Genomic DNA, 14,879 nt, shown 5'->3' with positions numbered 1-14,879 from the left:
GAGAAACACATGATTTAAGGTACTTAACTTGCACAGATAAGGCTAATTAGTACTTCTGAAATTATACTAATGTGTCACCATTTATAGATTTGAAAATATTTCATCAGTATTTCTTAATTCTTGATTTTTACAAAGTGGCAAAGAGTGGGCTTGGTACAATGGTGGTGGTAAGAACAATTCAAATCCACTAATATTTTTGCTATCCACAGTAAGTGCTGTTTCATGTGACTGCCCTTGAACTACGTGCATGTGAGAAATCTGGTGATCTTGTTAAAATGTAGAATCTGGGGTGGAGCCCAAGGTTTTGCATTAATAACAAGCTATTGTTCCAGGGACCATACTTTCAGTAGGTAAGGCTTCCAGTGTGTCTTCTCAATTAAAAACAAAATTAAATGTGATTAGGATAATTTTACCATTAAAAGCATTTTACTATATAATTTTGCAAATGGTTATCTGCATATGATTTAGTGTCTCATAACTTTAGAGCAAAGAGGAGGTTGAGATAAAGAAATTTGCTCAGGCTGGGTGCAGTGGCTCATGCCTATAATCCCAGCATTTTGGGAGGCTGAGGTGGGAAGATTACTTAAGGCCACGGGTTCAGGATTAGCCTGGACAAAATAGCAAGACCCTGCCTCTACAAAAAATTTAAAAAAAAAATTAGCTGGGCATGTGGCACATGCTTACAGTTCTAGTTATGAGGCTGAGGTGGGAGGATCATTTGAGCCCATAAGTTCAAGGAAGCAGTAAGCTATGATCGTGCTACTGCACTCCTGCCTGGGCAACACAGCAAGAGTCTTGTCTCTTTTAAAAAAAGAACGAATGAAATTTGCTCAAGGACACATAGGTAGTTTACAGCAGAACTGAAAAAAGTTGACTGAGAAAAAGGATCACATTTCTGGATCAGAAATGGGTAACAGAGTTAATTCCATATATTAAAAAAAATTTTAAATATGTATTATTTCTAAAAAGCAAATACTTTGGGAGATTTTCTTTGATAAAACTACTCTATCTATAAAACCAAGTCCTAAAACCAGTTTAATTTCTGTATGTATTCTACTGCCATCTCCAGGAAGCCAAGGGAAAAAAAGGCCTGAACATTTCATCTTTCCTTAGTATCCCAAAATTGAAGTAAAAATTTAAGGATAATCAAAATTTTCATAGTATAAAGTTTACTATTTTTTTCCTTTGATAAGTGGCTCCGCAAGTAAAAGCTTTTCTTGGTTCTGTTCCAATTTTTCACATAAAGCACTTAGGATACTTGGTTAATTGAGACAGACAGTAATAGATATTATGAAATCATCCAAAGTTCCTGGGTGTGGATTTCATAATCATGTATTGAACTCAGTAAATTCTGTTTTATATCTTGTGGTCCAAATTAGCCTCTTTATTATTATTGTTTTTTTGAGATGGAGTTTCACTCTTGTTGTCTAGGCTGGAGTACAATGACGCAATCTCAGCTCACTGCAACTTCCGCCTCCTGGGTTCAAGCAATTCTCCTGCCTCAGCCTCCCGAGCAGCCGGGTTTATAGGTGCACCACCAAACCCAGCTAAGTTTTTAATTTTTTTAGTAGAGATGGGGTTTCGCCACGTGGGCCAGGCTGGTCTCGAACTCCTGACCTCAGGTGATCTACCTGCCTCGGCCTCCAAAAGAGTTGGGATTACAGGCGTGAGCCACCGTGCCTGGCCTAGCCTCTTTATTTTGTCCCATCACTTGAGACTGGCTGATGTCTTATGTTCTCCTTTAAAGTGCAACTCTTATTAAGCAGAGTTTTGGTAAGGAAACATAAATGATACTGGAAACTAAAATGACAACTAAAATAATTAAGAACTGAGGAAAAATGAAGAGATGAGGTTCTTGGACAGCAGAGGTTGAAGACACTTCTAAGTATTTCAAAGCCCTATCTAAGCAAGTTGGTTTTTAGGTAGGAAATACTAATGGGGGATGTACTTTTAGTGAATTAGTTTAAATGTACCACTTACAACATTTTCAAACTGGTGCCTCAACCTCCCTAAAGTTCCCTTACTCAACAATACCACCCCCTCGCCATTTTCCTCATTTACTCAGTGCCTATTTACTGAATTTCCATAGGATAAAATATTTTGGAGAAACAGAGATGAATAGGACATGATTCCAAGGGGCATACATTTTACTAAGAGATTTAAACCATAAACTACTACATATAATAATGGGGGCAATATAAGCATTCACTGAAAATTTTAAAATTTTATTCTGAGTTTGACACAATCAGAGATATAAGGCTTCTATTTAGACAGTCTTTAGGGTGTAACTATTTTGACATATTTTGATGAAGAATGAATTTTCTCCTATAAGGTTATGTCTTGAAATTTACAAATTTCACCTTAGTCAAGTGAATTACAATGTCCTTACCAAGCTGTCTTGTTCAAGAATTAAACTGGTATCCAAAATTTCCCTAGGCTATTCTTACTTAAGAGATACCGGCCATCAACAATTTCTAAGTGCTGTAAGCTGAAAAAGAAATACAAAGTGGTATGGGTTCACATAATAGGAAGTGAAAGAAATGAGGTTAGCCTCAAAATAAATCAGAGAGATAGCAAGAATTAAAGAAATAAAACCTTGAAAATACAATCTATAGGACTGATACTATATGTATTCAAGATGTTCAAGCTTATGGCTATTAAGTTTATTAGTTAACACAGATGAGGCAGGAAAAATTAGCAAATAAAGTCAAATCTTTTAATTCACAGGATGTTATAGCATTTATCTAGGAGGAGACTATCAAACCTATAGAATTTTGTCATTCCTTGAGCTTCTCTTGTAAAGAGCACTAAAACCAAACAGTTTTCAATTAAAACCATTTGGTTTCTAAAATTTCAAGTTTGAATCAATGATAAAAACTAAATTATGTGAATTAGAAGTTTAATAATTTAGGAATTTACAATCTTCCTTCTATTTAACAAAAGATAAAAACATTATCAAGCACAAGTTCCACCAAGTCCACTGGATTTGGGTGGACAAAGTGTACATCCTGGATCTGGATGGGTTGGCCTTAGAGTTTATCATAGTAATCAAACCCTCATGCTGCTGTCATTAGCAGTGTGGAAAAGTTGGCACTTTTTTATTTATTTATTTATTTTTGAGACAGAGTCTCACTCTGTTGCCCAGGCTGGAGTGCAGTGGTGCAATCTAGGCTCACTGCAAGCTCCGCCTCCCAGGTTCACGCCATTCTCCAGCCTCAGCCTCCCGAGTAGCTGGGACTACAGGCGCCTGCCACCATGCCCGGCTAATTTTTTGTATTCTTAGTAGAGACGAGGTTTCATGATGTTAGCCAGGATGGTCTTGATCTCCTGACCTCGTGATCTGCCCACCTCGGCCTCCCAAAGTGCTGGAATTACAGGCATGAGGCACCACACCAGGCCCAGTTATTCTTTAGTATGATACAGTAGTCAGGAAGTAATCCATAAGGATCAATAGTAGAACATCACTAGTCTGGATTCACCTGATCCCTACCTCAAAACACACTGACATTTGAAGTGGTCAGTGATGATTCTTATTGGGCAGTGGGTTAGATAACAACAGACAGAGACACCAAAACTTGTTTTTTTTAAATGTGTACTGTGACAAATATAAACAACAGAAAAAGTCCTCAAGAAAAATGAAACACACTTCAATATTACATACTCCATGATAATATAGAAGATTCCCTTTATTTACCAGAATTCAGTAGTCATACACACAAAAAAATGTAAACTAATCTGAAAGAGAATTTCAAATATGAAAAATTATTAAAAGAATTATTCAAATTGCAGCAATACATTTTTTTCCCTGAGGAAAATATTTATATCAAACCCAAAAGAAACAGGGAGAAAAAGAAAGGAAGAGATTTGGTCTTCTAACAATCCTGAAAAGACCTTACATATGTGTGAAAGGCCATCTTTCAAAAGTTCTGCTTGGACTTCCAAAGTAAGTCAAGAAGAGCCCCAAAGTAAGACAGAAAAGAGTTCGAGTTCACATGTAATAATGGAAATCCAAATTTCCAGAGAAAACAGGAATATGTGTGCCAATCTAGATGTAATCTATGATGATGCAGTTTTTTATAAAGTTTATACAGATGGAGTATCCCTTATCTGAAATGCTTGGAACCAGAAGTGTTTCAGATTTTGGATTTTTTTTCTGGATTTTCGAATATTTACATATACATAATGAGATATCTTGGGGACAGGACTCAAGTCTAAACACAAAACTCTTTTATGTTTCATATCCACCATATACATAGAGCCTGAGGGTAATTTTATACAGTATTTTATATACTTTTACACATGAAACAAAGTTTTGACTGGAGTTTGGACTGTGACCCATCATACGAGGTCACGTGTGGAATTTTCCACTTGTGATACCATGCCGGAGCTCAAAAGCTTTCGAACTTTGGAGCATTTTGAATTTTGGATTAGGGCTGCTCAATCTGTATATTCCAAGCATGAATGTTACTGGCATTTATGGCTACTATATACAAACACTTTTCCCTTATTAAAATCGATCTCAGCATTTTAGTAAAAAAAAACAAACAAAAAAACAAAACAAAACTGAACTTGAAGATACTACTATGAGTGCTCAACAATTTAAACTTCATAGTAATGGCACGTTAAGTATCTGTTGATTATTCTGTGATCACATTCTAACTCCGCAAATAACAACTTACTCTTCTGATTTTCTTCCGTTTTTTAGAACGTGGTCTCGTCTCTATCCTCTGGACACTGCAGCGTACGAGTAACAACAGGTCTTGCAGGCTAAATAACTTATAAACAAAATTTCCTTCCTGAGGAGCTAGGTATTCCGATGTATCTTCAACATAGTCCTGAAGTTCATATGGCAATCCTTTAAAAATAGTATTTCTCATTTTAAAAATACATTAGCTCTTTACCCATCATAAGCAAGGATACAACAATTCAATTAACTATTTTTAAACTTCTATCATCTTTAATTTTCTACTTCTCTGCCTAATGGACCCTCACCCTATTACCATTTCTGTTTACTTTTACTGGAACTGCAGTTAAGAGCTGAAATCCTAGCTTTAAGGTTCTTCTCCTTTTAACCCTCACTAACTCTAGGCAAAGTATAAATTTGTGAGACAGCATACCATGTGAGAAAAATAAAAAGTTTAAAAAGTAATATTATTCCTAATCTAGGCAGAGCTGAGGAGCAGATTTATTTCACAAAAACAAAAAGTATAAAACTGCAGTCCAACACCAAGTATAAATACATTTTAAAATCAATCAATGTTTATGATTATTCTGGATGCACTTACCCTTCATCAATTTGACAAATCACATTACCTATAGCTTAGCAGTCACTGTACATGTTAGATAAACACAAGTTGCAAGACCCATACGCCTTTGTATACATATCTAGAGAGGATTATTTTGGAAGCTGAAATACTGATCAATAGTTGAAAAAATGAAATATCAGTGACTATATGACACTTACAAAACAGGTTATAACAAAGTAAAGGAACGAGAGAGAAAAACCTAAGGAAAAAGAACAAGCAAAACAATGTAAGCTCTTTGTAAATATTTACTTACGTCCTTTTGGCTTCTGAAATGCAGAAGGCCATCCAGATTTCGGCCAACTACAGGAGTCTGAAGGACCAGACAATTGCTCAGAAACAGAAGGCTGTTTAGAATTTTCTAAATTCATTAAGGGCAATTCGGGTACTTTTCTGGAAATTGGCTTTAAGAGCTCATCCTGCATTTTTAAAATCTCTCCAACTGGATCAAATTTTTTATATACTCGTTTGATAGGTTTTTTTAAAACACATGACTCTTCAGGACTACAGGCATTATTAGTCTGGTTTCCTACAGAAGCCTGTCCTGAGGAAAAATTTGGACTAGCTGGTCTAGAACTTAAGTTAGAATCCACAACAGCTGTCTTTCCATCACTATTATTTTTACACTCTGTATCAATGATTAAACACTCCTCATCCGTATCACTGCTGCAGAGAACTGTATCTTCAGTTTTTGCTGCTTCCGATCCAATAGTCTTTTCCTTTGAGTTGTCTAGGTTTTCCAGAACATTAGGTCTTTCACCATCAGCATGTACCATATCTATAGTCATATCATTTTTATTAGAAGTTTCAATTTCCTGAGAATTTTCTAACTGTAAGGCATCAGATGTTTTCAAGTCACTATCTTGTATCAAAGGCTTGTCAGAATTTGATACCTTTTCACATGATTCAAATCCCTGATCATCTTTATTTTTGTGCTCCTCAGGGCCACCATCCATACCAGTGACCAGCTGTTTCTCTTTCTGCAATTGTTCCATCAGAATCTGAGATAAACTTCTAGAATTAGCAGAAATGTCTGGTGCACTTGGTGCCACAGTTGTAGTTCCTGCTTTGGGGGCTGTAGGAACATCTGTCATGTTAGGTACTGTGGAAGTACTTGCTGGACTTGGTGACTTTGATGCTTTGGTGGTGGTTACTCCAAAAGTTTCAAGTTCTGTGACATCATCATCAAAATCCAGATACAAGTTTTCAAGACTCTCAATTTTTCGGCACTCATTGACTTCACAGGACATCTTAAGTAAATAAGTTGGTAAAGTATTAGTAAAAATTTCAAGCCACCCTACCTATCTCTTAATGTCCCTATCCCTGTCATACATACTTCCTGCTCTTTTAAAGTAGAAAGAAAAGTCTAATGGTTGTAAAGGTTCTTGTTTAAGATGACAACAAACTACTACCAGCTATTATTAACCTTATTTTCCCACTGAAATGTTCATGATAACAGGCAAATTTGCCAAGTTATAATAGCACAAGAAATGGAATATTTACGGACTACCACATCTCAAGAGGAATTTCAACGAATCAAAAAACAGACAAGACCACAAAGAAGAAATGTAGGGCCAAACGGGAGGCAGATTTTCATTTATGTCTACTCCATAGACTCCTGCAGAGACACTTGGTCTTAGCTGACCAGGAGGAAAGTCCCTCTGCCACTGTGAGGACACTGCTTCTAATGCATCCAGAGAAGTGTCGCCAGCTTCTGGTGCACCCTTAATATCAACCAGTGACTTTCTTTCCACAACTACCCAGGGAAAACAACTCTCAGCAATAAAAGATGGGGCAGAAACTGACAGAAGGTGGTTTATTCTATTCTGAGACATGAAGTCATAAATGTTGTTTTTCATGTACTGTTTTGGTAATGGAAAAACTACACACAGCTTTAACTTATTCAGGACTACACTGTCCCCTCTACAAGGAGACAAGCACCAGAAGGTCTCTCTTCAATCTGACAGAGCACTTTAAATACCATAGAAATTTGGTAACGGGTTATGTACATCCACTTGCCTTACAGTGCAGGATTTAAGAGAAAGGTTCTAACAGTCACCAGTAGTGAGTAAGAAAGATCAACTCATGTAAGTTACTTAACCTCTCTGAACCTCAACGGCCTCATCTCTAAAACAGGTACAGCAGGGGCATCTTCTTGGATTTGTTCTAAAGATTAAGTGAGAAATTATATATAGAAAATCTCTTGGCATAGTGCCTGTCACATAATAAGTAGCCTCTCAGTAAATGGTAGCTAGTGAATGGTAATTCCTACTAGAAGACTACCAAATTTAGTAAAAAAGTAAAATTAAACTATATGCTGCTTATGTGAGGCATTCCTACACAAAAAGGTTAAAAACAAAACAACTACAGATGCCATCAAGACATAAAAAGAAGAATAGCAATGAAAGTGTTAGACAAAGCAGAATTCAAAGCAAAAAGCGTTATATAGAAAAGGGAGAAATGCTAGTTTGAAAAAAGAGAAAATCCATGATAGATAGATAGTGGTCATAAATTTTTATTACACAAACTGAAAAATAAAAGAAAAATTTGACACAAACACAATTATACTAGGTCAATGAGATACTGTCTCTATGTAAAAAATAAAAAGGAATACAGAAGGTATGAATAATATTAAACAATGAAAATGTATATGAAAGATTGAAAATACATATGTAAACAGACTACAAAGATATACTTTTTCCCTTCCCAAGAATCCAAAGGGCATTTCAAAAAATGAACTATAATATACAAAGAAAATCTCAATATAGACCAAAGCAGAATCTGATAAAGTCTTATTCTATGTTCAGAAAGAAATAAAATTAGATATCATTAAGAAAAATGTAAACAAACAATAAACTCAAGCACTTGAAAATTTAAAAACATTCCAAATTGTTGGGACTACAGAAATCAAAATAATTCCAGAATACTTAGCAACATAAATTAGACTAATAGACATTAAGAAGTAAAATAATTTGAGGCAAAAAAAGCATTATCATCCTCTCATTTTTATTTACTTTTGCTAGGTGTTTGGAGACACCTGCACAATCCAGAAAAAGCATTTTACTCCAAGTTCAGGGCCTGAAAACGCAGGCTGTAATTTCAGAGAAAGCTCATTTACTTCTGGTTCACCGACTCCTGAGGTGCAGCCCCTTTGGGGTCCAGGCCCTTGGCGGAAAACTGAAGTTTTTCTTTTATCCCCCTAGTCCTATAATGCTGCCAAAAGCACAGTTCATTTTCTTAGTTGCCTCTTCAGAACTGGCAAATATAATCCACGGCAAAAATGACCCTAAGTAATAGGCTTACCTTCTGGGAATCCTGTCTTCTTCAGTATCTCAGCCCTGTAATTCCTCACTATTTTGTTAGCTTTTTGATGCTTCTAAGAAAGACATTTTAATATTTGTCCAGCTTATTTAGATGTCATCAATAAAAGGAGGGTCCAAATTACCTGGTCTACCATTACTGAAAGAAGCCACCATCAATTTTCATCCCTCTTAACCTACCTCATGTTTCTTCTTGTTTCTGCCTGACCTTCACCTCAATATAAGTTTTAGGCAGATTTTTAAAAGTAAAATGTGTAAGAAGAAAACATAAGTTAAAAATGCTTTATGACATGTGTATCATAAAAATATTAAAAGGCAAATGGCAAAGAGACAAACATAAATATAAAAACCAAAAGGCCAATATCCTTAAAATCGTATGAGCTCTTAAGTACAAGAAAAACATTTTTATATTTTATTTTAAAATTTTGTTTGCTTCCTCATTTTACTCAAGTCTCTTGTTCACATTTCCTATCCTCAGAAAAGCCTTCTTAATCGTGAATATAAAATGACCCCTTCCCCACTCATCTCTCTATTTCCCCTTAACCTACTTTATTTTTCTCCGTAGCATTTACCACTACCTGCTATTTTACTGTATCTGAGCCCTCTGCTGCTTATTTAAGGTCTGAGGGAAAACAGGTTTTGTTTTTATTCACTGCTGCTTCCTCCCTGCATAGAATAGTATCTGCTCAATAAAAACTTATGGAATGAATGAATCAAGTTCTCTATAAACAATGTATTTAAAAATCATGGAAAAAATATTTTAAAATACAGAAAAATAAAAGCTAATATTTACAGAGTGCCAAGTGTTACTCTAAATGCTTTATATGTACAAATTCATCTAAACCTAAACAATCCCATGAGTTAGGTAATATCATGACGCCCATTTTACAGATAAGCAAACTAGACACAGAGATATTATGTAATCTGCCCGAGGTCACATAGCTACTAAGTATACTGAAGATTAACAATCTGGCCAAATACTTTCCGTACCAATCAAATTAAGCTCATCTGTTCCTTTTCACACTTAAAAACTCTTAGATATGGGTCAGGTAGAGTGGCTCACGCCTGTAATCCCAGCACTTTGGGTGGCTGAGACAGGTGGATCACCTGAAGTCAGGAGTTTGAGACCAGCCAGGCCAACATGGCGAAATCTCGTCTCTACTAAAAATACAAAAAATTAGCTGGGTATGGTGATGCACACCTGTAATCTCAGCTACTTGGGAGTCTGAGGCAGGAGCATCGCTTGAACCCAGGAGGCGGAGGTTGCAGTGAGCAGAGATCGCACCACTGCACTCCAGCCTGGGTGACAGAGCGAGGTTCCATGTCAAAAAAATAAAACTCTTGAATATGAATGAGACCAATTAAACAAAACCTCATATTAACCACCACCATCAAGGAGTTTTCACTACATACATAACTAAAAACTGTGCTCAGCCTTTAACATAAAATATCAAACTTAACCCTCATAATAACCTTGTCAAGTAGGTACTACTTCCTTTCATGTATGAAAAGAGAAAACTTAGGCTGAGGGAGGTTAAGTTAGTTGCCTAAAGTCTAGCTAGACTCGAAATTCAGTTTAAGTTTGAATCTAAAGCCTGTATTTTTAACCACTAGGTTTAGGGATTTGGAATAAAACTTTATGCTTCAAAAGGATAAACAAGTACATTCCCCTTAGGGGAAAAAAAAGCATTACATACGTCCATTTCAGATATAAACTCTTCAGGTTTGTCCATAAAGACTGCAGAGACTGGAACAGATGTGTTTTTGGACATCATAAATTTTAATGGAACTTCATGAAAGATTTGATTTCTCTCTCTCATGGTCATTTTCTTTTGGGGAAGTGGTGAATTAATATATATTACTTTAACCGGTTTTGAACCTTAAAACAGAAACCAAAGAAAAGAGGTGATTAGTATCTAATAGTGATATATTTTTTAAAAACAGGATGTATGACATAAGGATCACCAAACAAAGAGACACAGGAGAATGGCAGCACATGTCCCATATATTTGCTACCCTTAGACTAGCAGATATTGAAGTCCTTTAGAAATCTAAGGGCAAGAAAATCCAACTGGCAGGAGAAAAATGTCTTCCTAGCAATGTTTAAAGAGGATTTTCTGGTTTTTACTATTATATTCTTACTGTCATTATTACTCAGTTTCTTATAGGAACTTGCAAAAAGTGATGAAATATTTACCACATAGAATATATTACATTTAACTCTAATTTGTAGTTTTGTTTCAGCAGACATAGTCTTTCATTTATTATATTTATGCTGTGATATATATTAATTCTGAAAGATATTTAAAAAATTAAATATCAAAACAGTATGGACATAATTTCTTATATACAGGAATTAATATGCAAATATTAATTTTATTGTCAAAACAAAGACTACCCTATTGCTTATATGTATAGACTTACTATTATTCCAAATTCCAGTAACGAACAAGTAAATAAGTCATAAAAACTCACCCATTTGAGATTGTCTACTAAAGTACAACGTTCCTTTCATTTCAGTGAAAGACAGAACAACTTGAACATTTTATGTATCTCTTGGCCACCCTATGCCATCATTTTGTCTCTAACTCTCACCCTTAAACACGACTACAGGTGCTATAGACCTAATTAATCCATTTAGTAGTGCTGAGCCTATAGTAGCTTTATACATAAAAAAGTTTTACTGCATGTGTCAAACTTATATCCTCCTTAAATCAGTACTTTGATATCTGACAACTGACCACCTATATTTAGACAGCTGAAATGAAATGGTTCCAACCTCTTTTTTCTTTTTTTTAAAATTTACTTTAAGTTTGGGGATACATGTGGAGAATGTGCAGGTTTGTTACATAGCTATACATGTGCCATGGTTGTCTGCTGCACCTATCAACCTGTCATCTAGGTTTTAAGCCCTGCACGAATTAGGTATTTGTCCTAATGCTCTCTCTCGCCTTGCCCCCCACCCCACGACAGGCCCCGGTGTGTGTTGTTTCACTCTCTGGGTCCATGTGTTCTCATTGTTCAACTCCTATTTATGAGTGAGAACATGCGGTCCAACCTCTCTTTTTTGAGAGCATTACTTGACATAGCAAATCACAAACCTGCAACAGGTATTACTTGAATACACACTGGAATTTCCCACTGTTCCTTGTACGCTGGTCCATGATTATTTAATAAGGTAAATAATGATTGACTAGTTAGAGCTATCTGAGGGTGATATCTGGAAACAAGCTTCTCTGCATTTGGATCTTTACTAATATCCTGAAAAACAACAAGTAATTTGTTACTTGGTTATACTTATTGAAAATTTCTTCAATAAAGAACAAAAAAAGTCAGAAAGGGGACTTTAGGACAATCAGGTTAGATATATTTTGTGAGATATAAAAGATTATTTAGGAAGATCCAATGTTGCCTTGGTACTTACATAATGCATAGCTTCAGCTGTTTGTTCCGACGTTTCGATGGTAGCTATGTCGTCTTTTGAGAGCTGCAACTTTATAGGCATTGAGGGAAATACTGTTTTCACATATTTTACACTGCCCTAAATATGAAAAAAAAAATCATTTTATTGCAAAAATCGCAATGTATTTTTTTCTAAGAAAAGTATCTTTCATCATATGAAACTCTTAACTTGAACTTTATCATTCTACTAAATGTAAACATCAGATTTAGAAACTTTATGCCAAGATATTGATGTTTTTGCTTAACAACCGCTACCTGTGCTTTTTTTTTTGAGACTAAGTCTCACTCTGTTGCCCAGGCTGGAGTGCAGTTGTATGATCTCAGATCACTGCAACCTCTGCCTCCTGGGTTCAAGCAATTCTCTCACCTCAGCCTCACGAATAGCTGGGATAACAGGTGTGTGCCAGCACGCCCAGCTAATTTTTGTATTTTTAGTAGAAACGGGGTTTCGTCATGTTGGCCAGGCTGGTCTCAAACTCCTGACCTCAAGTGATCCGCCTGCCTCGGCCTCCCAAAGTGCTGGGATTATAGGCGTGAGCCATCATACCAGACCAGTTTCATAGAATTTTTCCTGCCACTTTAAAGTCTATCCTCTCCTTTTAGGAGATACAAATCATAACGGGATGGTAGAAACTCCAAAATATCCTCTCCACACACTCGTTTCCAATATGTTTGTGAATAAAATCCCATTAAAAAAAGGGGCTTTCTGCCTGTATTCAGGGGCATTCAGATGGGTGGTAAGAAAAGAAAATCAAGGAACAAAGTAGTGACATTTTTAAAAACATCAAGTGTTAGTATCCATAGAATAAAAAGAAAGGGAAACAGATTGGTATTACATATTTTAAAAGTTATCTAATTATTGCTTAAAATTTAAATATAATGTCTATATAAAATATACATGAGCCAGGTGCAGTGGCTCACTCCTGTAATCCCAGCACTTTGGGAGGCTGAGGCACGTGGATCACCTGAGGTCAGGAGTTCGAGACCAGCCTGGCCAACATGGTGAAATCCCCATTTCTACTAAATATACAAAAATTAGCCGGGCTTGGTGGCAGGCGCCTGTAATTCCAGCTACTCGGGAGGCTAAGGCAGGAGAATCACTTGAAACTGGGAGGTGGAGGCTGCAGTGAGCCGAGATCATGCCATTACACGCCAGGCGACAAGAGAGAGACTCTGTCTCAAAAAAAAAAAATATATATATACACACACACACACACAATATTTCAGACAAAAAAAAAGCTTATATCCTCTGATAATAAACCTTACCAATGCAAGAAGAGTTTTTTCTAACTTTAGTCCCATCTCTACTCTGAATGGGAAGAATCCCATTAAGCTGGTGACCTCATGGAGAGTATAGAATTCTGAATACTTTTTCACTTGTTCAATGCAAGCTCTTAAAATTTTCTGAGAAATAGAAATTAAGAAAAATTCATTTGTATTGTATTTCTCTAATAATGCAAAAAGAAAATTTTTAGTTACATGTGACTGTAATTATTCATTGCAAAAATGAGCCCGATTTCATTAATCAAGCTACTAATACACACATTGTATATTCTTTATTTTCATATTTTTAACCCAGTTACTTAAAATATTGACGTTTAATACTAAAATTAGCAGTGTCATTAAAATTTAAAATTAGAGAAGACACATAATATCATATTTTCCATGTTAAGAAACTGTTAAAGGCACATGAAAATTTCAACACACTTTTCTGCAATAAAAGCAGTTACATGAATAATTAGAAATTAAGTAGTATACTCTAAAAACATTCCCAAGCACAATGAATTAATGAAGTAGTTATCTTACAGGTCATTCTAATCTATAATCTAAAAAAATCAATGAGAAATGTTATAACTAATCCAAATGATGGAGTACTTAGTATTTTCTTTCCTCCAAACTGTTTTCAAAATATTAATGACTTATCAAGAAATGTAATCAGTAAGTAAATAAAATTCACAGCTTTTTGTGAGAATAATATGTGCCACTTCTGATAATATAGAAACAATTTAGAGATGCACAGCTGTTGGGGGTGGGGAGAGTTGTTTGATTAAAACACACACACACATTATCTTCTAAGATACATATTTTTTCTTCTTCTGTCAACGAACCTTATCTGAAATGTCTTAGAAAATATTTTAGGTCACAAAAGCTCTTGACATCTTTATATATTATCTTTATCATATATATCTACAACCCCTCTCCCTTCACATATTTGTAAAATGTGTCACCTTACAAATCAATAACTTTACCCCAGTATATCTTTTCATCTGCAGTTTCAGAACCTCTTCCCCCTTTTTCTAATCCCTACTGCCTGCTATCTTTCACATTTTCTCTCTTCATCTATGCTTTTCATGGAAGATCTTTATATTTAATTCATGGTATCATTTGTAACTAACACAGATGTGGACTAATATGGAAAAGTTTTAAAAAATCTGAGTCAACTGCAAACTCATATCTGCAAAATATCTTTGCTCCTTATTTGTACTATTAGTTAACTTTCACTTGTAACATTCCCTTCCTATGGTAGTTATTACAAGAATTTGAATATGCAAAGGAAGGCGATAAATAAGAACTATGTGAAATAGAGACTATTCTTGTTAGATATTCATTGGCATATCATTTCTGGTAAAACTGTGGTGGATGTTATGGTGTTTTAACTGAATTTACTTAATTCAGTAACTACAGCAAGAGAGTCAAAGGAAAATCTAAGACAGTTTTACACCTGTACTCTGATACATTATACAATTATCGAAAGTATTTTACAACTGGTAGGTATTCAATTAACTAAAGGATT

At 35.4% G+C, this 14,879-nt stretch overlaps 1 protein-coding gene across 6 annotated transcripts in view; it reads right to left on the bottom strand.

Moving 5' to 3' along the window:
• Positions 1-14,879, bottom strand: part of ICE2 (interactor of little elongation complex ELL subunit 2) — a 62,780-nt gene that overhangs the window by 20,399 nt on the left and 27,502 nt on the right. For all 6 annotated transcript variants that reach the window (XM_055278284.2, XM_055278285.2, XM_055278292.2 and 3 more), the window contains 6 exons: positions 13,352-13,489; positions 12,048-12,164; positions 11,725-11,884; positions 10,321-10,502; positions 5,560-6,553; positions 4,680-4,855 (listed from right to left, as the gene is read on the bottom strand). In XM_055278284.2, the coding sequence (XP_055134259.1) occupies positions 4,680-4,855; positions 5,560-6,553; positions 10,321-10,502; positions 11,725-11,884; positions 12,048-12,164; positions 13,352-13,489 (1,767 nt within the window). The remainder of the gene's footprint in view (positions 1-4,679; positions 4,856-5,559; positions 6,554-10,320; positions 10,503-11,724; positions 11,885-12,047; positions 12,165-13,351; positions 13,490-14,879) is intronic.

The sequence above is a fragment of the Symphalangus syndactylus genome, chromosome 5 (genome assembly GCF_028878055.3).
Source record: "Symphalangus syndactylus isolate Jambi chromosome 5, NHGRI_mSymSyn1-v2.1_pri, whole genome shotgun sequence".
Lineage (NCBI taxonomy): Eukaryota > Metazoa > Chordata > Mammalia > Primates > Hylobatidae > Symphalangus > Symphalangus syndactylus.
This window is presented reverse-complemented; position numbering and strand designations above follow the sequence as displayed.